Consider the following 27,801-nt stretch of genomic DNA (forward strand, 5'->3'; position numbering starts at 1 on the left):
TTCTTTGATGAGCTAATTAATTGTTTTACATTTTGGTTTATTAACTACAAGTATGACCTAACATGTGTACCTGTCCTGAAGGAAAATAAAAAAAGGTTGTTTGATGTCCTTGTACTGTTAAGTTGTTCCTGTATTTGTTTACATTCCATGTCTGAATGAAATGAAGAAACAGACTTTAATGAGGGTATCCCGGGAAAATACCTAAGTTTATTTTTATATCAGCAAATTTGATGAGATAGTCATTCAGGAGTTGTCTATCCTATTTCCAAAAATGCTATGGGGACTAAATTTTTTGGAGTAAATATCTCTTTTAAAAAATAACACACAGCATTTTAATATTGTATATATATTATCTGATGCACTTAGCAATATATATTTGGAGTCAAAATGTTAAAAATTCCGGTTTTAATTTTTTAGTTACAATGTCTAAATCATGGTCTAAATAATGAGTAATTGGTATTTTTATATAGAAATGCTATGCGAAAAGGAGTTATATTTTTCTGCATACTGAATATAATGCTTTTTTTTTTCAACACAATATTACTAAAATGGTTAAATCACAAATTAAAAATGTTTTCATGAAAAGGAGTTATATTTTTTTTTAATTATTGACTTTGATGTTTTTGATAATAATATGAACACTACAGTAAAATTCTGATGTCAGCTTTTCGCACAGGGGAAAACCTCTTTTTGAATATGTTTTCAGAAAGGAGTAATGTTTTTCTAAATACTGAATATTTTGCAATTAGAAGCGCACGCGTATTTCTGACATTTTAAAAATGAACGAATAAGCAGAAACATATGAACAGGGAAATATATAACTTTCAATTTAATTGATATTTCTCAAAGTAATATTTGAGTGTAAACAAGTTGTACTGACAATTCCCTTGATGAATGTTACAAAAAAAAGGATCCACTGCATTCACTTAATAAGGTGTTAAATGGTAATCACTGAAGGTGATAATTGCCACATTTATTATGTGAGATAATCTAATCAAACATTTAATTTAGATTGAAGACTTCATTTAATCTTTAGATTTTATTATAAATTTCTGAAAGAAAAGTAAATTTTATTATCAAGTACTTCTTGTAAATAAAATCATCCTCAAACTAAGTCTTTTTTTATTTTTTTTTTTAAACTTTTAAACATCATTATATATTGATCTTTATTAATATTTTCCTTTTATGTTTTGCTGATAAACATAACCTGTCTCCTTACCAAATTTTGGTATTTTTCTTATAAACACATTTTTTAAAAACAATTGCTGCATTATCTTTTAATACCTTAAATGAATTTGGGGGTGAAACGTCCTAAAAGCTGAGACAAAAGTCTTGGGAGGAAACATCTTGGGAGGAACTGTCTTGGGGGGGGAAACGTCTGGACACCTATTTACAATTAGTATGACCCTGGGTCGGACGTATTCCAATTAGCTTTAAGCTAATTCTGAAATAGTATGACCCTCAATTACGGCAGCCATCTTTAGTACGACCCTGGGTCGGACATAGTTACAATCAGTATGACCCTGGGTCGGACATAGTTACAATCAGTATGACCCTGGGTCGGACATAGTTACAATTAGTATGACCCTGGGTAGGACATATTCCGATATGTCTGACCCTTGGTCGTACTAAATATGGAATAGCTTTAAGCGAATTCCGAACCTGGGTCTTACTAAATATAATATGTCCGAGCCTGGGTCGTACTAAATGAAATAACTTTAAGCTAATTCTCAACCAGGGTCATACTAATTGGAATATGTCCAACCCTGGGTCATACTAAATTGAACTGTTTTAAAGCTAAATCGGCATTTTTGACCATATTATAAATGGTACGCCATATTGAACCCTTTTCTGTTTTAAACACTGCATTAAAACATAATTTTTAATATCTTAATATGCATCATATGTTATGCTTAATAAATGGACCAAGTTTGAAAGAAATATCTTCATTATTTTTCATGAAATATTAGTTTTTATGTCGAAAGCCCGATCGGGCATTGTTACCAGCCTGATAATATTTTATTCAAAGCAAAACTGAAAGAGTTCAACTTCACCTTTTGTCCTAAATTACACAGTGTTACATGGTAAGTAAGCCATAACTCCGAAAGGCAATCAACTCACCTCACATAGACATCTATTTACTACTTGAAACGAAGCCCAAAACGCCATCTTTCTTTGTCCAGAACGTAAACAGTGTAAAATGGCGGCAACTTGCAATATTGTCACCTGATCTGCTCGATTATTGTAAAACATGGATTAAACAAGATACACGAGATCACGCCATGTACCCGGATAATCTTAACTCTGTTCAGCGACCCTAACTCAGTGCCAACATGGCGGATGTAAAGCCGATACAACTTTGTTTTCTGTGTAATTACGATGTATAAAGGAATGTTTCTGTTGTTATATCTATCTCCATTGATCAAGTGTATATTTATTTCAAAATGTGTCATGTTAAATATATCAGCCTTTGTGTATTCAGGTGGAAAAACGACGAACAAGGCAACTTTTTCAATGAAAACTTTTACAAAAAATCTTTAAAAATACTTCTATGCTTTTGATGCCTCGACTATTTTGTTGTTCGAAAGCAAAGATATACTGCTTTATAGGCCCTTTACACTATGTTGTTAACCCACTACATGTTGACACAATACATGTTCAAATGTATGACAGCGAGAAAAGGGATAAAAACCTAACTTTGATTTGATAAAAAACCGAACAGTTTACATGAGGAATGGATAAAAACCTAACTTACATGAAATTGTGTGACGGATAAACACCTAACTGACTAGTATTCTATAGAAATGAATGAGTTGACATGTACATGGTCTGATTATTGTAAAACGTTACTTTATAAGCGGTATTGTCTTCAAACTTTGTCATTAATTTTAAGATGTTATATGTATGCCCACTACAGTCAAATATTTTTTCATAATTTTAATATTATGCAAATAGCAATTTTTGGGAAATAAACCCTAAAAATAACTCAGTATAAAAAATCAAAATTATTATATTTACTAAGAATTATTTAATACGACCGATGTTCGAAGGTTCTGTAGTCCCCAACCCTCTCTCCCTCCGCCCCCCCCCCTCACTCTCTCTCTCTCACCCCCCCCCCCCCCCCCCCCCCCACACACACTCACAAACCACAAGAGTTTTTCGGAAGAATTGTGTTTTGTTTCAAAACAAATCTAGTATATCTCAAGAGTAAGAGATATTTAATAGAGGTGCTAATGAAAATTTTTTGATATTGTTTTAAAAGGGGTTAGATTTAGGATAGATAATTTAAATATGATAATTTTCAGACGGTTAATAGGGAAGAAAAAGTGTGTGTGAGTGCGCGCAGCGTGTGTGTGTGTGTTGTGTGTGTGGATTGGGTGGGGGTGGGGGGAGTGCATGCATGGAACTGACGGGACAGGGGTGTGGGTATCCTTACATTTTTCAACATTGTCCACGACACTTAAAATCCCTTGTCCATAGTCAAATTTGTCACTTGCTCTAGATTTGTACTATTAACCTTCATGAAGCGTCAGATAGACGGAGACGAGTTTCCATTATTAGGACAATGAAAGAGAAAAGCCTATCACAGTAACTGTGGTAAAGAAAAACGGCTGTTGAAATATTTGTCTATTAACTTTTAAAAAAGTCTGAAGTCCGTAATTCAGTGCTCGGGATCTTTGAGGTCATGCCCGAAAACACTGCCCACCAAAGGTGCAAAGCCAGGATGAATTCAGAGAAAGAACACTAAAACGTTCCGACTTGTTTTAGTCATACTTCGATTCTCCTGGTGTGATTTGAATTTTAATTTGGCTGACTACTGGTCAAATTATGTTTACGTTTCTGATGTCTTTAAAATGTCCTTTTCAGTTCTCTGTGTGTAACCCTTATATTCCTATTTTATATTTTTGGTTACAAATGCTATATGCTGACTGATGCAATTATTTTTCTTCACTACTTTAAGTAGTTCTTATGTTCCCTTAAGCATGTATATGGTTTCATCTTTTATAGTTTTTTTTATAAAATGCCTTATGAAAATGTGACACTTCTTATTTTTGTTTAGTGTCAGCTATTTTTTTATGTTGCTTTAAATGTGCTAAATCTGTATGTGGTAAATTACTTTTTCGTTTAAATTGCTAGTATCAATGTGTGCTATTTTTGTTTTTAATGCGCTTGTAGCATGTATGTGATAATTTGTGATATGTTTCTTATCTACTAGAAGCCAGATGTTTTTAATATTTGCTTTAACATGCTTTAACATATTTGCTTTTAATTACAGCTGTTTTAACTTATGATAGCTTATTTACATGTGTTTGTCGAAAATAGCTTAAAGCTAAGTGTTAATATGTTTATACTTATTACCGACGTTAAATAACTCCTTTCTTGTATCTAAAATCTGCTCTGATATTTTATCATAGTCACCGAGTTACAAGTTGTGCGCGAGACCTAGTCCAAAACCCATATATCTTTTCACCTCCATACCCCTGAAGCAACACACAACTAAATTAATATTAGTGTTTTTCACTCATTTTAAATCTGAAAAGTATGATTTGTCCGCGGACACACAGAATGAAAATACGCAAATTGGTCCGCCGGCAAAAAATCACGAGACCGGATAAGTTTGACATAGGAATCCCACATCAAAGAACTTCGAGCATCAGCAGTCCCAATAAAAAAGCACAGACAACAGGCAGTTTCCGGTTGGGGGGGGGGGGTGAGTGTTATATTCCATTTAAGTTCGTAATTATCCCCGCATGTTTACCTATACCAGTTAGGAAATTATCCAAAATATAAACCCCACCTCATAATCAAACAATTTTAAGCTATAAAAATCGATTTCAAACTCTGATACCTGTTAAACATTGTCAAAGAGATATTTTACGGAACTAAATACAATTAATAAGGTAAGTCTTGCTGGCAATTTCTTGAACTTTAAAACAGTTTAAAACATAAAACATATCATTTTGAAGACTTTTTTGATATCTTTTTAATGATTTCCAGCCACATAATGTGACATCTCGATTGAAATATTTAGTACAACAAAACATGTTATCAATACAGGATATATATGACTATCAAAAGTTTTTACGCTAACATTGCATACTCACACAAGAAACACGAAAAAGACAAGGAAATAACTACCTACAACGTCTTTCTGTCAGCCATGATTGGCACAGAGTGAGTGTCCTGAACAAGTTTAGGATTATCCGGAACATGGCGTGTTCAGGCTCTGTTTCCAAATAATGCTACATCAAAGTGGGGAATCAAGGAGATAACACTCCTTCAAGTCCTTGCAATACGGGCAAACCCATTCAAGTTGAAAAACAATGCGCCTCTCTTATGTATTATAATTAATTTTTTTTTTCGCCAAAATATGAAATGAAAATTGAGAAAACGAACTGAGGCACTCCTACTTTGTTTTCTTTTCTGTTGAAGAATTGACATCGCCATTTAGATATTTATTCGAACAAAAGCTAAGAATCCGTTCCATTTATTATCCCCCGCCCGACTGAAATGGGGGGGGGGGGGGGGGGGGGGGGGGGGGCGGGAGGCATATTAAATGGCGTTGTCGGTCCGTCAGTCCGTCCGAGGCTCACATTTGCATACTTAGGTGGCTATAGACAATAGTAACGGTAACTTTTTCTTTGATGTCATTTATTCCGTAAGCATTTATGTGGCTATTTTTTCCACTCTTACGTGGCTTAAAAAGAACAATAGAGAGAACAAAAGGGTAGCCACATAAGTATCCATATGTAGGAAACGTCCGTCCGTGCATCCGTCCTCCCGTCCCCGTTCCGCATCCATATCTCATAACTACAGTAGAATATCATGAACTTGAAATAAACATGGAAACCAACAACTGCGATGATGCTGTCAAGTTTGTTTTAGGATGGTCAATTTCCCTTAGAGTTATTGCCCTTGATTTTAATGAAAAATGCCCAAAAATGTCCCTCCGCTGCCATTTCTCAGTAATTACCAGGTAGCATTTCATAAAACTTGATATAAAACATGCAGCCAGCATACTGCGACGAAATGCCCGTCCCAAATTTTTTAATCGGAATGTCAATTTCCCTAGAGTTATTGCCCTTGATTTAAGGAAACATCTACATCTGCAGCCCATTTCTCAGTAACAAGCTGGCAAATTTCATGAACTTGAAATAAATATGACCAACCTACTTCGATGATGCAGGTCATTTTTTTTTTCAATTGCCAATTTTTCCTTAGAGTTAATTGCCCTGTTAATTGTTTAAAAATCTACAGATTTGTACATAAATCAAACCAAACCAACCCATTGGTAGAAATATCATTACACTTCTTTCATTCTTTCCATGAACATTTTAGTATAATCATGAGAAGTATTTGTGGTACCCACGGACCGTTCACCACCGTGCCTTGGGTCACACACCCTCCCCCCTCCTCGCCCCCCCCCCCCCCCCCTCACCAAAAAAATCATTCCTTTTTATTATTTTGTTCAAACTCATGAATATTTATTGGCATGCAGAGTTATACCATTCTCCCACCTCACACTCCACTCGGTCTACACCCCACCCCCCCCCCCCCCCCCACCGCCAAAATAAAAGCATTCAATTTCTGTTAAAATGATTTTGACTTATGAAATTATTTGCTTATTAGAACATCCTTAATGTGTTTGCCAGAATATTTTTTTAAACCATTCCTCCACTCAAGCCTTTCGGCGGGATACCACTATTAATCGAGAAATTTGCTTGTTATACTTGTTTTTGCAGAAAGTCGATTGATAGAGGTCCGCAGAATTGGGCGTTCCATCCTGTACGGTGGATTTTGATGCAGTCACAGTAAATTTCGTTTTGAGGATACGATAACTTTTTTCGGGGGAGGTAGACGAAAGAACATACATGTTCATGCATCATAAAAGAAAAATAGAAGAACCTCAGTTAATTAGCTAGTAAGGCAGTCGTAAATGTATCTGAGTCTAAAGGGGAGACCAATTTGCTTCATATAAAAGAATTTAACACAAAGTACACGTTATTAAAACAACAAAATGAAGCGTGGGTCCATACGGGAAATAAATATACCGATGCATAATGTATAATCGAATACAAATTGGGCGAGGAGATCGCGTCATTCCGGTAAACGAGATCTCATTCAGATGTCACGGGATGTTGGCGAGATTTGCTCTATGTGCCTTTCAAGTTGCCGATCTATTTATTTTTATAGCTCCTTGTCCCAACCTACAAATGTTCAACTGACTTCAACTTGATTTTTTTGCTTTAAGTTTTTTATAAAAAGATGAATTAAAGTTTGTGGGGTCATAGGATTCAAAAGCTTTTAGGTTTAATTTTTTAATTCAGGTATTCAACTGCTATTAAGGCCATCTCTAGTCCAACAATTGTATGCGGGTCGAGATCATTGTGCAAGTGGGTTATTTATGGGGGATTCTGACCCGACCAAGATGTCAGAATGAACTGAGAAACGTCAAATCAATTGAACCTTCATTACGACAATTGATCCACTTAAATATGCTGCTTAGTTGAAATATTTACAAAAAGAGACCATATGTTCATGTAAGCATCTCCAAACGCTATTCTGTCTGTACATCCTCTTAATTCTGATTTTTTCCATGCGCCGTATTGGTCCCCCACCTTTTAAAGAACATTTCTTGTGTGAATATCCACATTAATATGATGGTATTTAAAAGCCGAGCATTTCTTTCGATTTCAATATAATTTCTAGTTTTACATTTCAATTAGGTAGTTATATGTCGGGATCATTCAACATTCTGAAACAAAAAGTAAGTTTTAAAAAAGAGTGTAGCTTCGGAATTAATTTATTTCCAATCTATTTTAGTTGCGCAACCAAAGAAAGGCAAAGGGAGATAACAATAATTTTATAAACTTGCATTTGTAATGAGTTTCGTCTAAAAATATTGTTATAAATGCACTTTTTTGAAAAATGATATAACAGTTTTTATATTGGCATCCTTCCTTAGGCTAACTATGTTTTTCAAATTAATATATGCTAAAATAACTCTATTTTGGTTGTGCAACCAGGATAGGAAAATAAAATTTTAAAAATACCTTCGATGAAAATCTTACATGATTTAAATACTCAGTGATCATAAAAAAGTGTAAATGACTGGGTGTTAAATACATTACTTGACAAAAGTCTTATTAACCATCTTTAAAATACCTGGTGCAAAAGAATATACATTGTATGATAACTATCATTACATGAAATATGCTGTACAACATTTAGTCAGTTTATCTAAATTTCTACCGTTCATTTTTATTGCCTTTTAAAAGTAAATCTTTATCCAACTTTTTATATATCTGAATTTCAAAGCACATATAATCTCGAAATCGGGAAACTCGCATATATATTTACACCGAGTTGCATTTAAAACTGACAATAAACGAAATTATCCTCATATTGCGGGAATCTGATCAAGCGGTAAGAAAATTTGAACAAAATTGAAAAAGTAACATATTTATACGTAGCAAGCATATTCACACTGGATAACCGGCTGTCCTGACGCCCGCTGGAAATGTAACCCAGCTGGCAATGTAACCCAGCTGTAAATCGGTAGGTAAAGTTTTTCATTTATTTCTATTAAAACGAAGCCAATTCTTGCAAATCAACTTGACAGTTTTGTCAAGGAATGACCATGGCTTACATTTACCATTTCTGGGCCAAAAACGATCGTTATGTTTTGAGATATTCGCAAACAATTTCTTCATTTTGAAAAATCGAGCAAAAATCCAAAGTTTTGCGCAAATTGTTTTGTTTATGAACAACCTGTGAAAACTTTTATCATCTTGTTTAACAGATGTGTCCTTTCGGAACACCTGTGTGAAGTTTCCGGGTTCTACGTTATTCCTGAAAAAGTATATTAGCCGTTAAATAGGCATGGTCGAAAAAATTGACGGTCGAAAACGGCTGCTAGTGCTGTCGTTGAACTCGGATGTTAACATTTATAGACTATCCATTAACTCCGATGATTTTGAATACTTTTGTATGTAAAAAGTATTACTGGCAGTGATTTGACGGAAACGTAATTATTTTTAAAAATGGCACTTTCATTTCAAGAGACGTTAGGACTATATTCCTTCACACCCGGGCTGAATTTTAACCTAGTTCACGCGTTCTTGTCATTTTTCCGCCCATATATGTTTTGCAGTTACACCGAAGCAATATAGTACATATTGCCATTCTGCCAGCTTTTGATGGTGGAGGAAAACCACTACAGGTGCCTCCGGGCTACTACAGAAAGTAATTTCACCTCAGGTTTTGCAAGTGCAAACGATTGCTTCTGGTCGTCAGTCCTTTGAATTACGTTTGAAGAATTCAGTACCTTTAATGAATCTCAAATGCCCGTTCTTGTTTTGAAAAGTGTTCTTAGTGTGGTACTTGATAGGTGTATAATCGTATTTGCTCATACATAATTATTTAATTGCTCCTAATGTAATTCTGCCATTTTGTTTTATTCATAAATACCTTTTCAACAAATAGCAGTTTATTCATGGTCTAAAACTGCAAGTTGTTGATGTTTCGGGGCAAACGATTGAAAACGATTGTTTCAAATCTAAATAAGCAGAACTTTGCAAAATCTCACATGACTGTTAATCATTTCTTAATATGGCAGCCACATGTAGCTTTAATCAACATATAACAAGGTAGATTGGAACTCTTCTTTGCTTGTTTACGATCTTACGATCCCGGATCCCAGAATTTATGTCACAAGAGTTATCCCCCTTTTGTGCAGTTTACACATTTGCTCTTTCTGTCTTACACTGTTATTTTGTACAACGCTAGGTATTGTACATTAGTACATGCATGATTCATAAACAATATAACATTGAATTGATTTTGAAATTATAAATCATGTATTATGCGAAAAAAAGAAATAAACCCATTATATCATTGCCTAGCAAATGTAAACCAGCTACTTCATCCAGAACATTTTTTTATGAAAAAAGTAATGAAAAGGACATATTGAAACAAGTGAAATTACCCTGCAATACACTGTCACCTATCAAATAAAGCCGCATGAAAATAAAAGTTCTACTATACGACACAATATATTTGAAATTTTGTCTATGCATGTAGAAATTGCCAGTCTGACACAAAATACTTGTATATAGCTCTGTGTTAAAGATTTTTTTGTTATAATGACATTGGAGGTGGTCATTAATGAATGGGCCTCACTAATACTTGTATCATTGGTAACATATGTTTGAAGTTTAAAAATCAATACTTAAAAATCAGTCCATGCATGTAGAATCAGAGCCCGGACAAGACACTGCTGGCGGACGGACGGACGGACGAAAGGAACAAAGCAACTTTTAGACCCTAAACCAAAAGGACAATGATAATGAAATCAACCAGAGTTACTCGACATGGCAATAAGGAACATACATACATAAGTATATACAAACTGTTTACTGACTGCAAGTATACACATTTTACACAAATGGAAGACGAAAGAAATCGCAAAAAACACAGACAGACTAAACAGATACAAAATATACATAAAGAAGAGACACTACAGGGGCATATAACATGTCTACAAGACAGTTTTTTTACCTTTATACAGCTGTATTCTCGATAGCCGACAGCTGACTTCAACGACTGCCTATTTCAAATACAGCGGCCGTTTTCGACAGTCTTTTTTTTCTCGACCATGCCTATTTAACGGCTAATATACTTTTTCAGGAATAAGGTAGAACCCGGAAACTTCACACAGGTGTGCCGAAAGGACACATCTGTTAAACCAGATGATAAAAGTTTTCACAGGTTGTTCATAAACAAAACAATTTGCGCAAAACTTTGGATTTTTGCTCGATTTTTCAAAATGAAGAAATTGTTTGCGAATATCTCAAAACATAACGATCGTTTTTGGCCCAGAAATGGTAAATGTAAGCCATGGTCATTCCTTGACAAAACTGTCAAGTTGATTTTCAAGAATTGGCTTCGTTTTAATAGAAATAAATGAAAAACTTTACCTACCGATTTACAGCTGGGTTACATTTCCAGCTGGGTTACATTTCCAGCGGGCGTCAGGATAGCCGGTTATCCAGTGTGATATTGAGAAGATAAAAACAGATTTGAAAAGATTGGGAATTATCTGGAAGGAAAGGAATCGTATATTCTAATAACTCCCCTTCAATCACTTTGGTTCGGGCATACATAAAATACAGAAACTCGACCCGATATTGATTATTCCTACCAATTAAAACTCTTACCTTGAAATTTAATAAGTATTATTGTACTGTATTAAAGACATGCGGTTCAATATAAATCTATATATCTGGGCTTCCCGGTAGGGAAGTTAAGTTTCAAATTCAGAAAACTATAATGTTAAATAAAGTTGTTCGTAGGGTATCTAAAAAACGAATGGCATTAATTTTGATATATTTTCAGGTTTACAATAGCGATACCATATACATGCACCGGGGTGTTTTTAATGAAACGTAAAAAGTTCTACCTATTTACCATACAAAATCAAACAAGCAGACGCTGTTGTGGGATTTGCGAGAAATTAACATTTATTGAGTGATGTCATGTGAATAAACAGACAAGCCGTACATACAAGTAAATTGATACCACATGATTTGCATTTGTTAAACATTTTTATTAACATATGAGTATTATGTTAACATATGTGCATGTATTGTGATTTATTAATCTACTTGTATCTACGGCTTGTCTCTTTATTCATATGACATTTTTATGTATATGTATTTCACAAGTTCAAATGAAATTCATAAAAGGTTTTAAAAATGTGGTCGGCTCGCCCATGGAAGTCCAGTGTCTGGAAATCTGTGCCCCTAATCACATGCCTTTTACCACTGAATGTCGGGGTTCGTCCTTGAAAAGTCTTTTATGAACAACTCTTGTGACCCTCTTCGCAACGAGGTTAACTATTATTATGTAAATTAATACATGTTAATAACCTGTCTCTGTTTTCCGTGTATTGAATTTAGATTTAACGATTTCATTATTAAGAGGGAGTCGCCAAAAATCTATATCTACTCTTTGCTAGTTCCTTAGTAACGGGAGTAAAATTCCGCACATGCGCACTCTTCGTAGGGCAAAAATCCCCCCAAAAACATGACCGCACAGTGTAAACTACGTCAAAGTTATATCAAATTTTAACCAAGTGGTCATTACGAGTCTGTTTTATAAATAAATTACCAATGCAGGACAACAACAGTAGATCTATATTTTATCCTTTGCACATTCACAACTGTTTTGCTCAAAATAAGCTTTAATTTGACTATAATGCGCATATTATAACTGATAACACGATGTATGATCGTTAACACGATGTATAGTCGTTACCAAATTGGCTGGGAGTTTGCGAAATTTAATATAGGTCGGAAGATAATTATTTAGTCTTCAATTTGTATTGTAGAGTAATAATGCATTAAAGCAAGTTTTTTGTTGTTGTTTTTTTTTCACGGAACTTCACAATAATTTATTTAACTTTCCTGATTTTTTTCTGTATTATCGGGTCGGATTCTCATCGAGCGTTCATGTGCCCGAACCGCGCCACGACCAAAGGGTTTGGTGGGCTGAAATCTCACATCGTCGATGCCGGATCAACATCTATGAGGGTTTGGCCTTGGCTGGTTTATCGACGGAGAAGCCCCTACACGCCTGGTAAACTACAGAGCTACCTCTTTAAGAGGTATACGGTAAACTGCTCTGTCGCAACTTCCGAGGTAGTGCACGTCGCGATAAAAGAACATCAACAAAGGTGAGTGTCATCATATTTTTTTCATTTTTACAAGCAGTGTATCGAATATCAAAGATCGGGGAATGGTAGGCGATGTAGATATGATTTAACTTTACAGAGAATTTAAAGTTTGCTAATTCATTCTTAATTTGTGGTCGTAGTGATGTTTACCAACAAGCTGATTTTGCAGTAAATTTGGTCATTTCGTCATGAAAGCGCTTTCACTGTCAAATATTTTCACTTTAACTAATATTAAGAAGCAAACCGAGTAGGCATGAGATAGCTGTAAAATATACAATGCATTTGGAAATAAAATATGTATCGAAAATGGTTCGGGAGTAAAATTATTCACTTTTTATTGAGAGAGATAAGATGTTCTTTTATCGCGACGTGCACTACCTCGGAAGTTGCGACAGAGCAGTTTACTGTATACCTCTTAAAGAGGTAGCTCTGTAGTTTACCAGGCGTGCCTATTTTTATGGTTAAGCAGGTTCTTCATATTTGGCTATATGTAAAAACTATTGATTATATATATATTTACATTTAACATTTTAAGAATGAAAATTCCAGAAGAAACTGAAAGGAATTTATGCCCCTTGCCTCTTGAGCTTTTTCTTAATCAGACAGGAAACAAGTTGTTTTCAGATCGCATTATCTGCGTTTTTCTACGGGGAAGAATGCAAAACTTGCAGCTTTTGGACGTATATCTTTTTCCCCGCCTGGTAGGTTTTCAGATCGTATTGATACGTTTTTTCCCCGACTGGTAGCTAGATTATCTATCCATATTTCTTTTTTTTTTTAATTCACTAATTGCTGAGATCGCAATTTCGGTGTTTTTCTATCAGGATAGGCTGCATTTTTTTTTCGTTTGTTCGGTTTCTCTCCGTCCTTGCATAATGTTTATATTCATGTATGTCTTAAATTAACTAATGAAAATTTTTTTTTTAAATATTTTTTTATCGCTTATGCAGTTTCTTCATATTTGGCAATGTGTAAAAACTATTGATTTTATATACTAGTATTTACTTTTTGTAAGAATGAAAATTCCAGAAGAAACTGAAAGGGATATGCACCCATTGTCTCTTGAGATTTTCTACAAGTCGCGATATCGGCGTTTTTATTGCAAAATTTGCAGCTTTTGGGCGCGTTCGTTCAACTCTTATGGTTCTCTATCCTTCTTTGTGTTTGTGATATTTATATTGATGTATGTTAACTGGTTGTCTTTGTGAATTTTATATTGATATATAATTCTTAATTCAATTGGCTGTAATTGTATTTGTGACTTTATATGGACGTGTTTTTAATCAATTGGTTGTCTTTTAGTCCAAATAATAGGTTTCGGGACAGCGTGATAACTTTTGACTACTGCTGTCTCCGTCACGTCCAAACTTATTCTGCATATTTCTGTTAGGAAATCCCCGATTGAAATCCGTTGGGAACGTTTTCTGGTACATGTACAAAGTTTTTGTAATGATTATATTTTTGAAAATGAATTTATGATATTTTATCAGAACTGGGAAATCTTGTTTACTATGGCATGTGGCACAACTTTCATGGTCCTCTTGTATAAACAAATGTCTCCTGGTCTTTTTGCAATGCGTGCATTCATTGTTGCATAAGATACACAAAAATAAGAAACAGCCTTCTACAGTTCACAATATAATAAATTAACTAAAGCTGTAAGTTAGTCCAGCAGGAAGTTTCATTTCATCATTTATTACATGTATATGTTTAACTGTAAATCTGTGTCAGAAGAGGTCAGTTTAAACAGAGACTGGAGTAAAAACTTAGCTACAAGTAAACAAGAAAATATACAATCTCTGCAGCAGGCAGCAAAAAGGTTGAAAGAAGTACCATTATTGAAATCCACGTAAATGGTACGATTAAAACAACCTGCTGGAGGATAGTGAAAACAAACAAGAAATTTAATATTTAATTTTAATACAAAAATATGGCACTTTTATTATTTATTTTAAACATATCTGCTACATATTCACTAAAAATTTCACAGTGCAAGATCTATTTTTAACATAACAAACCTTCCCATGATGGCCTGTTGGATGTAATTAGGTGTATATTTTTCAGCACCAAGTAATTTATAAATTTTAACCACTGACCCCGAAACAAAAAACATCCTCTGCTGATTACAGACAATCACCTTAGGAAGATAGACTGACCGAGGCTCAAACAATCTCAATTACTGATTGGAAACCTTTTTCTGTCTGAAGCCTCTGAAGGTCACTGTGAACTTGACCTTTACCCTTCTGACCCCCAAAAATATATATGTGATCTACTACACACAGGATCCTATTAAGTTTGACTGCTGCAGTTCAAGCGTCACAAACCAACTGCTCTACAAAAGGACACCTAGGCATGCCAATGTATTAACAGTAAACGTATTCAAAACATGTGCCCAAAACTTGTCCTAAACAGGAAGAAATCTGACAGTTTCAAACTTACATTGGTTGCCTGTGAAAGCAAGGATTGAGTTTAAGATACTTTTCTTTCATGTATAGCTGTCATATTGGCAGAGCACCTGTGTTAAAGTTTTTACATTTCAACATTTATATTTTCACGGTTTGTTAAATTAAATGTACTTGCTGGTACAGGCTCTATGGGTAGGGCAGTGTGTAGTATTTCTTTTTTTAAAATAATAAATGATGGCACCATTAACCGTGGGGTTTGAACCTCTATATGCAGCCCGTCTGGGCGTACCATGTAAGGCTTTAAGCACTGGTATTCGGCAATAGGGGTAAAATGGCCTCAGGGGGCAAGGTGCAGTCATGACTGTTTGTTTAAATTAAGTTATTATTATTATTATAATTATTATGTACAACACCACTGAATACGTCATTGTATAGAAATAGGCGTTTAATAAAACTATTCAGTTTCAGCAAAACAATAAACAATATTTGCTTCTTCTTTTAAGATGGCAAAAATACAAAAACATTATCTCTTTCTTTCAGTCACTGCATGGTCATATACATACACAATCAATCGTGAATTCCACAAATATATACATACACAAATAATAACAAATGTAAATGTAGTCCACTATAAAATGTTTATCTGACATTCTGAAAACTTGTGTAGAATAATGATTTTCTCACCTTTAAAACATGGTATCCCAACTAACAAACCAGTGCGAAATAAGACTGTCTCACACCAGTCAACGACTACTGTATCTAAATAAGCCATTTTATATAGTGGGTGCATAATTTTTCACATAAAAACATAGAAATAATCCTAAAACAAATGGTGAGAAAATAAGTCTACCCTGAAGTTGCTGATAAGGGAATCCCACCCCTGACTTGCAATATATTCAGAACCTCGATAGAACCTCTTTTTTTACATATCTCAACAGTAGTGGGATTTCCTTTTCAGCTACTCGTGGGAGTGGAAGATTCACTTTGTCTCCTTATTTGCATTAAAGTGTTGTTAATGTATCTTACAAGGATACTTTGAAACTTTTCTGAGTAAGTAAACTTTAACAGAGACATTTCCATTAAATAAAATTTGATATTTTCTTCTCCACTTAACCATAACAATTCAAACTGTACAATTAAGACACTTGCACAATAAAGTCATAAACATTAAACACACAAAAACCAACTATGCATCATTCAATTTAGACTACTGTAGACCAAGTAATGTTGGCAATGGTAATATTTCGTGTTTTTCCGTCAACTGAAATCTTTACATCTATAAATGCTGGTATCTTGACAGTGATATTATTGTATAAAATATATCTAGCACTATTTCTTGACTGTATAAGTTTGGAATATAATATCCTTGCTGATTTTGCTAATTTACAAAGTCCAAAATAATTTCTAAGTTTATAGTATCTATATTTCATTATCTCATTTCAAAATGACAAAAATCAAAGTCTTCACTGAGATTCAAGTTGACCCTTACACCAATCATGCAAATATAATACATATACAGTCAAACTTCGTTCACTCTCGAACTCAGGTAATCCGAACACCACCCACACTTGAACTCAACGTCAGGTCCTGGCAAAATCCCTATACAGAGCATTTTGTTTGATGGCTTGAACTACCAATAACTTGCACAAATTTTGCTGGTCCCGTCGAGTTCAAGCGAACGAAGTTCAACTTTACAAACATAAAATGTATACAATGAAGAAATGAATTATGGCTTTGTAGTTCATTTCCTGTCTGGAATACACTGTGTGTGTATAAAGTACAAAACTGATGTACCTCATACCCAAAACAAATTACTCAGCAAGTGACTCATACATAGTTTTACAGTTTTGTTTTTCTTACATTCACATTCTTTTGATTGATACAGTGTTGCATGATTTTGAAGTTATTAATCTCTGAAACTCAAAACTATCATAATCATTTTGACGTCAATTTTTTTTTCCAATCCAATCTTAAACCAAATTTATTAATCATTCTTTGTACATAGCATACAAACACAATAGCAATGCAATTATACAGTATAAACAAAATTATTACAATATGAAGGTAATACAGAGCCATATAATAATGTTCAGACACATATAGAGTATTCAGATCTTGACTTGATGAGATGATTCAAAGTTTGCAGTAGACACAAAAATATGCAAGTAAAGCGGTAGATTCTATTTGATAATATATATAAATTGTTTACATTTTTTCCCCTTGAATAAACTTGAGAGAGGTCTGTGCCAGGATAATATAGATCAGGTTTAGCATAATTCTGACAAGCAGTTTCCAACGGAAAAATTGTTTATGATGAAGCAGAATGCTGGACAATGGTCAATCCAACTATATTAATACCTCATCCTGAACAAAGTTCAGGTGAGCTATAAAGGTATACATGCACATATGAGTTAGAGCCATCAGATAGGGCTGTTTGTCACGTTGATACATTAAAATATCACAGCAATGTTTTAACATAAACATGTGGTCCTACAACATATCATGGAATGAACTGTGCCTCGTTCTTTCAAGCTGCCATTAATTTTCTTCTTGACCCAGTTCAGAGACAGCATCGAATAATTCTTCCAGCCTTGTTGTGACCAATCCTTAAGGTGGCGGTAAAAACCAGATTGCATTGTGGGAACATATTTCTTATACAAATCACTTGCAATCTTCACAGAATCTCCTGCAACAAATCATATAACATTATTACATTTATAACACCAGTGTAGTTTAGAAGTCCAAAAACTCTGAGACATCCAAAACTTTTCGAAATAAGGGTATCATAAGACTTTTCAATCCTAATTTTGCTTTTCAAAACTATCTACATTTACATGCAGCAATCCCATGCTGAATTCTTAACCTCAACAGTGTCTGCAAATACATTCACATCAATAATACAGGCAATATGTTGAACTCGCTTATCTCAAAATTCCGGCTATCTCAAAGACATTTTCAAGTCCAAACCCAAAACATTGTACCAACTTTTCAGCTGTATTTCTAACAGTTATTTGAATGTCACTTCAGACTGGCATCCTTTGAAGCTACTTTACACCTTGCAGATTATAGAACCAGGGAAAGTGTCTGGAATTAGAGCATCTTTTTTACCTTAGCTATCCTCCAAAACCCGAAATGACTAACATTCTTAGTGACTATTATTTAACTTAGACACACCCACACACATAATCGGTGTAAATATACCTGTAGCTGTAATGGGAACTGGTGACCTGTGGAATGTAGCTGTAGGTGTAAGGAGGGCCAGTTACCTGTCAAACTGGAACCATTCACCTATCAAACCTACCTGTAGGTGTAATTGGAACCGGTGATCTGTCAAATGTGAAAGGTTTTTCCACAGATTCCAACACTGCATTATCAAATGACTTCTGTCTAAATGGTTTATCCTGAAAAATAAAAGCAGCAAATAATGCAAAACCTTAAATTGCAGTTGAGTTTATTTTACAACTGCTACAGGGTGGCCGACCAGATCCAGGAGATTCCACACCTATTTATTCTTCACGACCCATCAATCGTAAAAAAAAAACTGCTGAAATATTTAGCACACTGAATCTAGCATACAGTATAAACTCTGTAAATAATATGACAGCAAATAACACTGACATCCTATTGGGTAAAATACTTTGTAACCTAACCATTCTATGGCAACAATCTCTGTAACAAACATAACTGAGCCGCACCATGAGAAAACAAACATAGTGCATTTGTGACCAGCATGGATCCAGACCAGCCTGTGCATCCTTGCAGTCTCGTCAGGATCCATGCTGTTCACTTGAAAAGCCTATTACAATATTAAAGAAACCGTTAGCGAACAGCATGAATGATGGTAGCAAATGCACTATGTTGGTTTTCTCATGGTGCAGCTCATATAACAATCTTCCCAAGGCTGGTTATTCTAGAGAAGTTGTGCTATACTAAAATCTATCTAAACTTTTCTGCACATTACTTTTAGATACTGGGCAGACTATTTTTTTGATTAACATCAGAAAATCTAATCTGACTTCTAATCTGACTCAGTCCATTTCCCAAAATCTGCTTCTAATGCCAGTGTACCAGTAATGTGGTTACTTCTTGTCTCAAATACCTGACCAGCTCGACTTGGATTATTAGAAAATGATAAACCTTTCCTTCTAAACTAGTATATTAGTATAAATGATCTTTTCTAGCCAGCATTTCACATATCATTTAAAAAAAATCAATGTTGTTTCAAATGTAATAAGCTAAAAAGTTATTTGAAACTGTGGTATTTACAACAGAATGTTAAGGGACAAGAAACACATATGATTTCTCTGCCTATATTCTGGTCTAGCTATGCCTCAGACTTTTGGTAAAGTTTTTTTTTTACAATATTAGATTTTTCACTTTTAGACTGTTCTCACCTTTTCTAAACACTGCTGAAGATTGCCAAGGAACATCTGCCACCTTTTTGTATAATATCTGAAAGTAAGCAGGTATTATGTAAGGCCAACCTTAAAAAATATCTTAGATTCCCTTCCTGCTATCCATACCATCAAAGGCTTAGTAGGAAGGTAAAGAATATTTTTTTAAAATTTTAATCTACATATTGCTGTATTCATGTTCTGTTTCAATCTTTGCATTTTCTGAACTTTGCATAGTTATGGGATCAATTATTAAAAATACTTTTCAAGAAAAAAGAATGACAAACAATAACAAAGCTTCCCAAGTAAAAGTTACTGAATTAAATTTTCATGAAAATTTCTCTTAAAAACGAACCCAGCATAGGACATAATATAGCATATGATATGCTATACATCACCTACCCAGAGAGCAGTCCAGACCACTGCTTTGCAGCATAATCTCGTATCTGAAAACAATGGAAAATGTTTCAACATATGAATACCTCTTCATAAGATTCTACATTAAATTTATATTGATAAATGTTTATACTTCAACTTTGGTCACAATCATTTTTCACTTTAAACTTCTTTTTATATAAATAATGCAGTTCTACATGGCATTTGGAGATGTACGTTATTAACCAAGAGCATAAACGGCAGCTTTCAGAAATACGAAAGAAAACAATTTAACTATAATCACAGAACTGGCTACATGTTATAGGGCTGCCAAATAAGCTATGACGAGATTTTCACATTATGAAAGCCAACATGACATTCCAATTCCTATGTAAGATACTGACATTAACTGGGTAAAATATCACACAATATAACAACACGAGGGTCATTGACCCTATAGCGCTCACCTGTACAAGGCTTGAAGTGCATTTGTATAATGTAATGGTACAAGTACAGAGTTAAGTTTCTTCTATGTTAGCCTATATTATATACATGTCACACAATTTTTAAAGTTTCCACTATATACATATAGGGAATAGTGTGTGTGTGCGGGTTTAACGTCTTTTTCAACAAGTTTTCAGTCATATAAACGACGGTGTCTACTTGTAGCAGTGAGCACAATGCCCAACTTTATAGTGCTGCCTCACTGGAATAGCACGCCGTAGACATGTGACATGATACCCCACCCAGTCACATTATACTGACACCGGGCTGACCAGTCCTAGCACTACCCTTTTAATGCTGAGCGCCAAACGAGGAAGCTGCTAGTACCATTTTTTACGTCTTTGGTATGACGTGGCCGGGGATCGAACCCACGACCTCCCGCACTCGAAGCGGACGCTCTACCACTAGACTACCGAGGCGGTTATATAGGGAATAGTAACCACGCTCTCTGGCGGCCATGTTTCTTGACAAATCAAAATAATCAGAGGGTCATAGAAGGACCATCTGTGTAAAATTATTTTGAAATCAAGGCAGCAGTTTCACAAAAGAAGATTTTTTAAATTTCCACCATATACATGTAGGGAAAAGTGACCACGCCTCCTGGCAGCCATGTTTTTTGATGAATTGGAATAATTTGAATAATCTTGGTAGAGGGTCACACAAGAACCATTTGTGTAGGGAGAAGTAACCACACCCTCTGGCGGCCATGTTTGACCAATCAAAATAATTTGAACAATCTTGGTAGAGGGTATCACAAGGACCATTTGTGATAAATTATTTTAAAATCAGGGCAGAAGTTTCACACAAGAAGATTTTTTAAATTTCCACCATATACATGTAGGGAAAAGTGACCACGCCTCCTGGCAGCCATGTTTTTTGATGAATTGGAATAATTTGAATAATCTTGGTAGAGGGTCACACAAGAACCATTTGTGTAGGGAGAAGTAACCACACCCTCTGGCGGCCATGTTTGACCAATCAAAATAATTTGAACAATCTTGGTAGAGGGTATCACAAGGACCATTTGTGATAAATTATTTTAAAATCAGGGCAGAAGTTTCACACAAGAAGATTTTTTAAATTTCCACCATATACATATAGGGAAAAGTGACCACGTCCCCTGGCGGCCATGTTTTTTGACGAATCGGAATAATTTGAACAATCTTGGTAGAGGGTCACACAAGGACCATTTTTGTGTTAAATTATTTTAAAATGGGCCAGTAGTTTCACAAAAGAAGATTTTTAAAGTTTCCACTACATACATATAGGGAAAAGTGACCACGCCCCCTGGCGGCCATGTTTTTTGACAAGTCAGTAAAATTTGAACAATTTTGGTAGAGGGTGACATAAGGACCATTTGTGTGAAATTACTTCTAAATCGGACCAGCGGTTTAGGAGGAGATGTCGTTTGAAGATTTTTCTATTTATAGCTCTGGTGACCCCTATGTGCAACTAAGCGGAACCATTTGAACAACTTTGGTAGAGAACCACCCTAGGAACATCCGGGCCAAGTTTCATTAAAATCCATTCAGTGGTTTTGGAGGAGATGTCATTTAAACACAATTGTTGACGACGGACTCAGCGTGATCACAATAGCTCACCATGAGCATTTTGTGCTCAGGTGAGCTAAAAAGCAGCTTAGCTGTTTTGTTCAGTATAATTATGCTGACCCTACTGGGGGAACAATTCCAAGGTCATAATGCTTGATTATTTATTCTAGATGCATAATTGTGTCATGCTGCCACATGAGACACATGCATTTCACTTGATGTTTCCCATGGAAAGCATGTGTTGTGTCGTGACATCAGAACATTCTGTTTAAAAAAAGAACATTTACTGGAGAATCATACCTTAAACATTTAGTGCCCAAATGTATACTATTTTTAAGTAAAACAAGAGCACTGCCTTGTGGGTGCTGACGCTCATCTGATTTTTTTGTATAATAGAAATATTGTCCTACCCATGATTTTCTAAGTCTAAAAAGGGCCATCATTCTTGCAAAAAGCAGGACAGAGTTATGTTTCTTGATGTACAGCGTCCGCTTATGATAGTGAAAAACTGTTGAAAGTTTTAAAACAATAGTTTTGATAGTTTATGAGAAAAGCTGACTTAAACATAATACTCAACCAAAAAAACTGATTTTCTAAGTCCAAAAGGGGCAATAATTATTGCAAAAAGCAGGATGGAGTTATGTTTCTTGCTGTACAGGGTCAGCTTATGATGGTGAACAAGTGTTGCAAGTTTCAAAGCAATAGCTCTGACAGTTCAAGAGAAAAGGTTGACCTAAACATAAAACTTAACCAAGAAATCTGATATTTTCTAAGTCCAAAAGGGGCCATAAATCTTGCAAAAAGCAGGATGGTGTTATGTTTCTTGCTGTACAGGGTCAGCTTATGATGGTGAACAAATGTTACAAGTCTTAAAGCAATAGCTTTGATACTTTAGGAGAAAAGCTGACCTGAACATAAAACTTAACCAAGTAAACCGATTTTGTAAGTCAAAAAAGGGCAATAATTCTTGCAAAAAGCAGGATGGAGTTATGTTTCTTGATGTACAGGGTCAGCTTATGATGGTGAACAAGTGCTGCAAGTTTCAAAGCAATAGCTCTGACAGTTCAAGAGAAAAGGTTGACCTAAACATAAAACTTAACCAAGAAATCTGATATTTCTAGGTACAAAAGGGGCCATAAATCTTGCAAAAAGCAGGATGGAGGTATGTTTCTTGCTATACAGGGTCAGCTTATGATGGTGAACAAGTGTTCTAAGTTTCAAAGCAATAGCTTTGATAGTTTAGGAGAAAAGCTGACCTAAACATAAAACATAATATAAACCAGGCAATGCAGACGCCGACGCCGATCAAGTGATGACAATAACTCATTTAAAAAAAAAAATCAGATGAGCTAATGAGTGGCCTCTGTTTAGGTCTCAAAATGAAATAATGAATGTAATATATAATGAAATGTTCTCACCTCCCCGTTTGGTCCCCACAATGTAATCTGGTTCCTGGCATTATATTCCATCAAATTTTGTTCTGCTACAGTATGTCCATGTTTCCTGGCATCTCTGATCCAGGGACCCAGCACGAAGTGAATGTCAGAGCCCAGCAACACTTCCATATCATTAAGTATCTCAAGGAGATCCTTGCTGGCTGTTCTATAAAATTTGAACAAAAATATCTGTAAAACATACTTACCCCTGCCTCCTGACACATTATTGACTAGGGTGGTCAAGACTACTTCTGAAGCAGGGGAAATGTCACAGAATTTAGAAGAAAACAATGTCACAAATTTGAAAGAACCCCCGGCCTGTTAACTTTAGATACTGCCGTTCATCTGGAGCATATTCTAATCAATTAGATATTGTTTTATCAATGTACAAGCTCTGCCAATATTAAGGTCTGCACATTTCTCAAATTATTTAAAACTTTGTGTCACTGTAAAAATGTTCTTTAATACTGATCTAAGACCTACTGACCTGAACATTCAATAACCTTATTGTGCTCTTCTGAATACAGGACTTTTTAAAAATATTTGATCAACTCTGCCTTTTATAAGGAGTCATTTACTGAACCCAAGAAACACGATGATTGCAAAACAGTTTAAGACCAAAATGACATGGGGAGCACCCACTGGGTCTAAACAACTGCCTTACTGAATTGGATATCTGTACTATTCCCAAGCAACTTAAAATACCTACCAATACCTAGTTTGAAAGATGGCTGTGATATTTGAAGTACACTTCAAAAGGTACAAGCCATTGTTTCTGTTTATGCAAAAGCAATATCAAAGCATGACACCTGCTTCAATGTTATTTAATTACCACCAACGGAAATTAGGTGGCACATGGATTGTTGACAAATGGATTTGTGGCACATAGATGGTCACATGGACAGGTGGCACATGGGTTGGAGGCAAATAGATTAGTGGCACATGTATTGGAGGAACATGGGTTTGTGGCACATGAATTGGAGGTACATGAATTTGTGGCTCATGGATTAGAAAATCTGGGAAAAATGATACATAATCAGATTCATTGGTTGGAAAATAACTACATCCTCAATCAATTAATAAATCTGTATGTAACTACTGTGCAGTATGTGGCCTAGCAACAGACAATAAAACCTAATCCTAATTGGATGCTAATTGGACACCTGTTTAATTTAAACTTTATTGTTCATACTTACTTCAACATATCTTTGTCTTTCTCTTTGTAAGCTGCTATCGCCTCTGTGTAAAACTTTGTAGAGATTACTTGTAGACTGTTCCTTGCTATATCTACCAAATCATACCTAAAATGTTAGACAGAAGTTCACTGACAAACAATAACCTCAGTTTGAACTGTAATGACTGACAAGTACAAACTAGAAAATGCTTTTGTAAAAAAGCGCATGTCTCCCCCAATGCAAAGTCCTATAGGCAAGAAGTCAATAGGGGTCAGGAGCAAAGGTCAAAGAGACACTGATGGTTGGTTGCAATAGGGATCATCTACTTGGCATGTCCAGTCATCCCGCTAAATTTCAACACTCTTGGCCTAGTGGTTCTCAAGTCACTGTTCAGGCTCCTGTGACCTTGACCTTTGATCAAGTAACCTCAAAATAAATAGGGGTCATCTACTCTGCATGTCCAATCATCCTATTAAGTTTCAACATTGTAGGTCAAGTGGTTCTCAAGTTATTTCCAAAAAATGATTTTACATGAACAAGCCACTGTGACCTTGACCTTTAATAGACTGACCCCAAAATCAATAGGGGTCATCTACTCTGCATGTTCAATCATCCTATGAAATTTCAACATTCTGGGTCAAGTGGTTCTCAAGTTACTGATCGGAACTGGTTATCAATGTTCAGACCCCTGTGACCTTGACCTTTAACGGAGTGACCCCAAAAACAATAGGGGTCATTTACTCTGCATGAACAGTCATCCTATGAAGTTTCAACATTCTGGGTCGAGAGGTTCTCAAGTTATTGATTGGAAATGGTTTTCCATGTTCAGGCCCCTGTGGCCTTGACCTTTAACAGAGTGACCATAAAATCGTTAGGGGTCATCTACTCTGCATGACCAATCATTCTATGAAGTTTCAACATTCTGGGTCAAGTGGTTCTCAAGATACTGACCGGAAATGGTTTTCAATGTTCGGGTCCCTGTGACCTTGACCTTTCACAGAGTGACCCCAAAATCGTTAGGGATCATCTACTCTGCATGACAAATCATCCTATTAAGTTTCAACATTCTGGGTCAAGTGGTTCTCAAGTTATTGACCGGAAATGGTTTTCAATGTTCAGGCCCCTGTGACCATGACCTTTAATGGAGTGACCCCAAAATCAATAGGGGTCATCTACTTTGCATGTAAAATCATCCTATGAAGCTTCAACATTCTAGGTCAAGTGGTTCTCTAGTTATTGATCGGAAATGGTTTTCAATGTTCAGGCCCCTATGACCTTGACCTTTGACGGAGTGACCCCAAAATCAATAGGGGTCATCTACTCTTCATGACCAATCATCCTATGAAGATTCAACATTCAGGGTCATGTGGTTTTCTAGTTATTGATCGGAAATGGTTTTCAATGTTCAGGCCCCTGTGACCTTGACCTTTGATGGAGTGACCCCAAAATCAATAGGGGTCATCTACTCTTCATGATCAATCATCCTATGAAGTTTCAACATTCTGGGTCAAGTGGTTCTCTAGTTATTGATCAGAAATGGTTTTCAATGTTCAGGCCCCTGTGACCTTGACCTTTGACGGAGTGACCCCAAAAACAATAGGGGTCGTCTACTCCAGCAGCCCTACAACCCTATGAAGTTTGAAGGTTCTAGGTCAAATGGTTCTCCAGTTATTGCTCGGAAATGAAGTGTGACGTACGGACGGACGGACGGACGGACAGGGCAAAAACAATATGTCTCCTGGGGGAGACATAATAACTCAATCTCTTCAGATGAAAGATGAGATATGAGTGACTTGAAAATAAGCTTTTTTTTCAAATCATCACAGATACCAAGTGCCCAAGCAAGGATATTTTCAAATAGTAAGCACTAGTGTTGGACTCCTTAGCCAGAGGTTGCAGGTACTAATCCCAGTGAGCATGAAATTATCCATCATAATGCCTTACAACAGCATGAGTACTGTCAGATGATCAGGATGATCTAGGGTAGTTTATAATAACCTAAATTCTATGAACTTTCTCCACAATTAGATTAAAATGAGTAGGTTTTAACTAAACATCTAGGCAATAAATGGGGCTGACAGCTATTTGTTCCCAAATGCAACAAATATTTTACATGGAACTTGTAATTCATTGTATACCTGACACTGACTTGGGTATACTTTGGTGTCACTGTGTTAAATGAGCTTTGAAACCAGTATGGATCCAGACCAGCCTACACATATGTGCAGTCTGATCTGGGCCTACAAGTGCTAATATTGATAAACAAACAGTACAGATGTGGGGACAGATTTGCATTGATCTGAATCCTTGCTGGCCACAAAGCCCTAATGTTTTCACTTGTTCACCACAGTAGAATGTGGATTGTGCTCTCATCCAAAAATTTTTTCCCCAAACATTTTTGTGTTTTACAGGTTTACCTTGCAAAAGATTGCATATCAATATTAATACACAAAAGGGCTTTGTTTTATCATAAAATGGTAACAAGACCTTAAATATACACATACAGAAATAAATGAGCCGTGCCATGGGAAAACCAACATAGTGGCTTTGTGACCAGCATGGACCCAGACCAGCCTGCGCATCCGCGCAGTCTGGTCAGGATCCATGATGTTCGCTAACAGTCTCTCCAATTACAATAGGCTTTAACAGCGAACAGCATGGATCCTGACCAGACTGCGCGGATGCGCAGGCTGGTCTGGATCCATGCTGGTCACAAACCCACTATGTTGGTTTTCTCATGGCACGGCTCAAATGTATATTAAGTAGATTATATCATATACCTTCTTACCTAAACAGACTGCTGTTACCAAGCAAATTTGAAGCTTTTACCATGTGATTCCAGGCACTGTATAATTGTTCAGGGTTATACCAAATCTGAAATATTATACATTTTTCATTAATATTAAAACAATCTAAGATGAAATAATTGTTGTTGTTAACTGTTTTGTTTTGATTCTAACCTCTGCAGAAATTTCATGTAAACTAATACAAATCTAACAACATAAATAATTTTTATATTCAATTGATGTACGTAACATAAATGTTATTGCTCTACTATTCAAATGCCTTGCCATTACAAACTAGAGTTATCACTAAAGGTGATAAATGTACCCCCCGCATGCACTGACACAGTACATTGCAAATTGACGCACACAAGATTGCATAATTATGTGGACTGTATGTATACAGTATAGTAACAAAAAACAAAGTCCCATAACTATGCAGA

The 27,801-nt window shown here is 35.6% G+C and overlaps 1 protein-coding gene across 8 annotated transcripts in view; it reads right to left on the reverse strand.

Moving 5' to 3' along the window:
- Positions 1–14,639: 14,639 nt before the first annotated feature.
- LOC123524952 (alpha-N-acetylglucosaminidase-like) overlaps positions 14,640–27,801 on the reverse strand; it is a 77,369-nt gene continuing 64,207 nt past the window's right edge. For all 8 annotated transcript variants that reach the window (XM_053538366.1, XM_053538368.1, XM_053538367.1 and 5 more), the window contains 7 exons: positions 27,364–27,449; positions 24,597–24,701; positions 23,383–23,566; positions 19,938–19,981; positions 19,536–19,593; positions 18,443–18,542; positions 14,640–17,827 (listed from right to left, as the gene is read on the reverse strand). In XM_053538366.1, the coding sequence (XP_053394341.1) occupies positions 17,613–17,827; positions 18,443–18,542; positions 19,536–19,593; positions 19,938–19,981; positions 23,383–23,566; positions 24,597–24,701; positions 27,364–27,449 (792 nt within the window). In that variant the 3' untranslated portion in view covers positions 14,640–17,612. The remainder of the gene's footprint in view (positions 17,828–18,442; positions 18,543–19,535; positions 19,594–19,937; positions 19,982–23,382; positions 23,567–24,596; positions 24,702–27,363; positions 27,450–27,801) is intronic.

This window comes from Mercenaria mercenaria, chromosome 3 (genome assembly GCF_021730395.1).
Source record: "Mercenaria mercenaria strain notata chromosome 3, MADL_Memer_1, whole genome shotgun sequence".
NCBI lineage: Eukaryota > Metazoa > Mollusca > Bivalvia > Venerida > Veneridae > Mercenaria > Mercenaria mercenaria.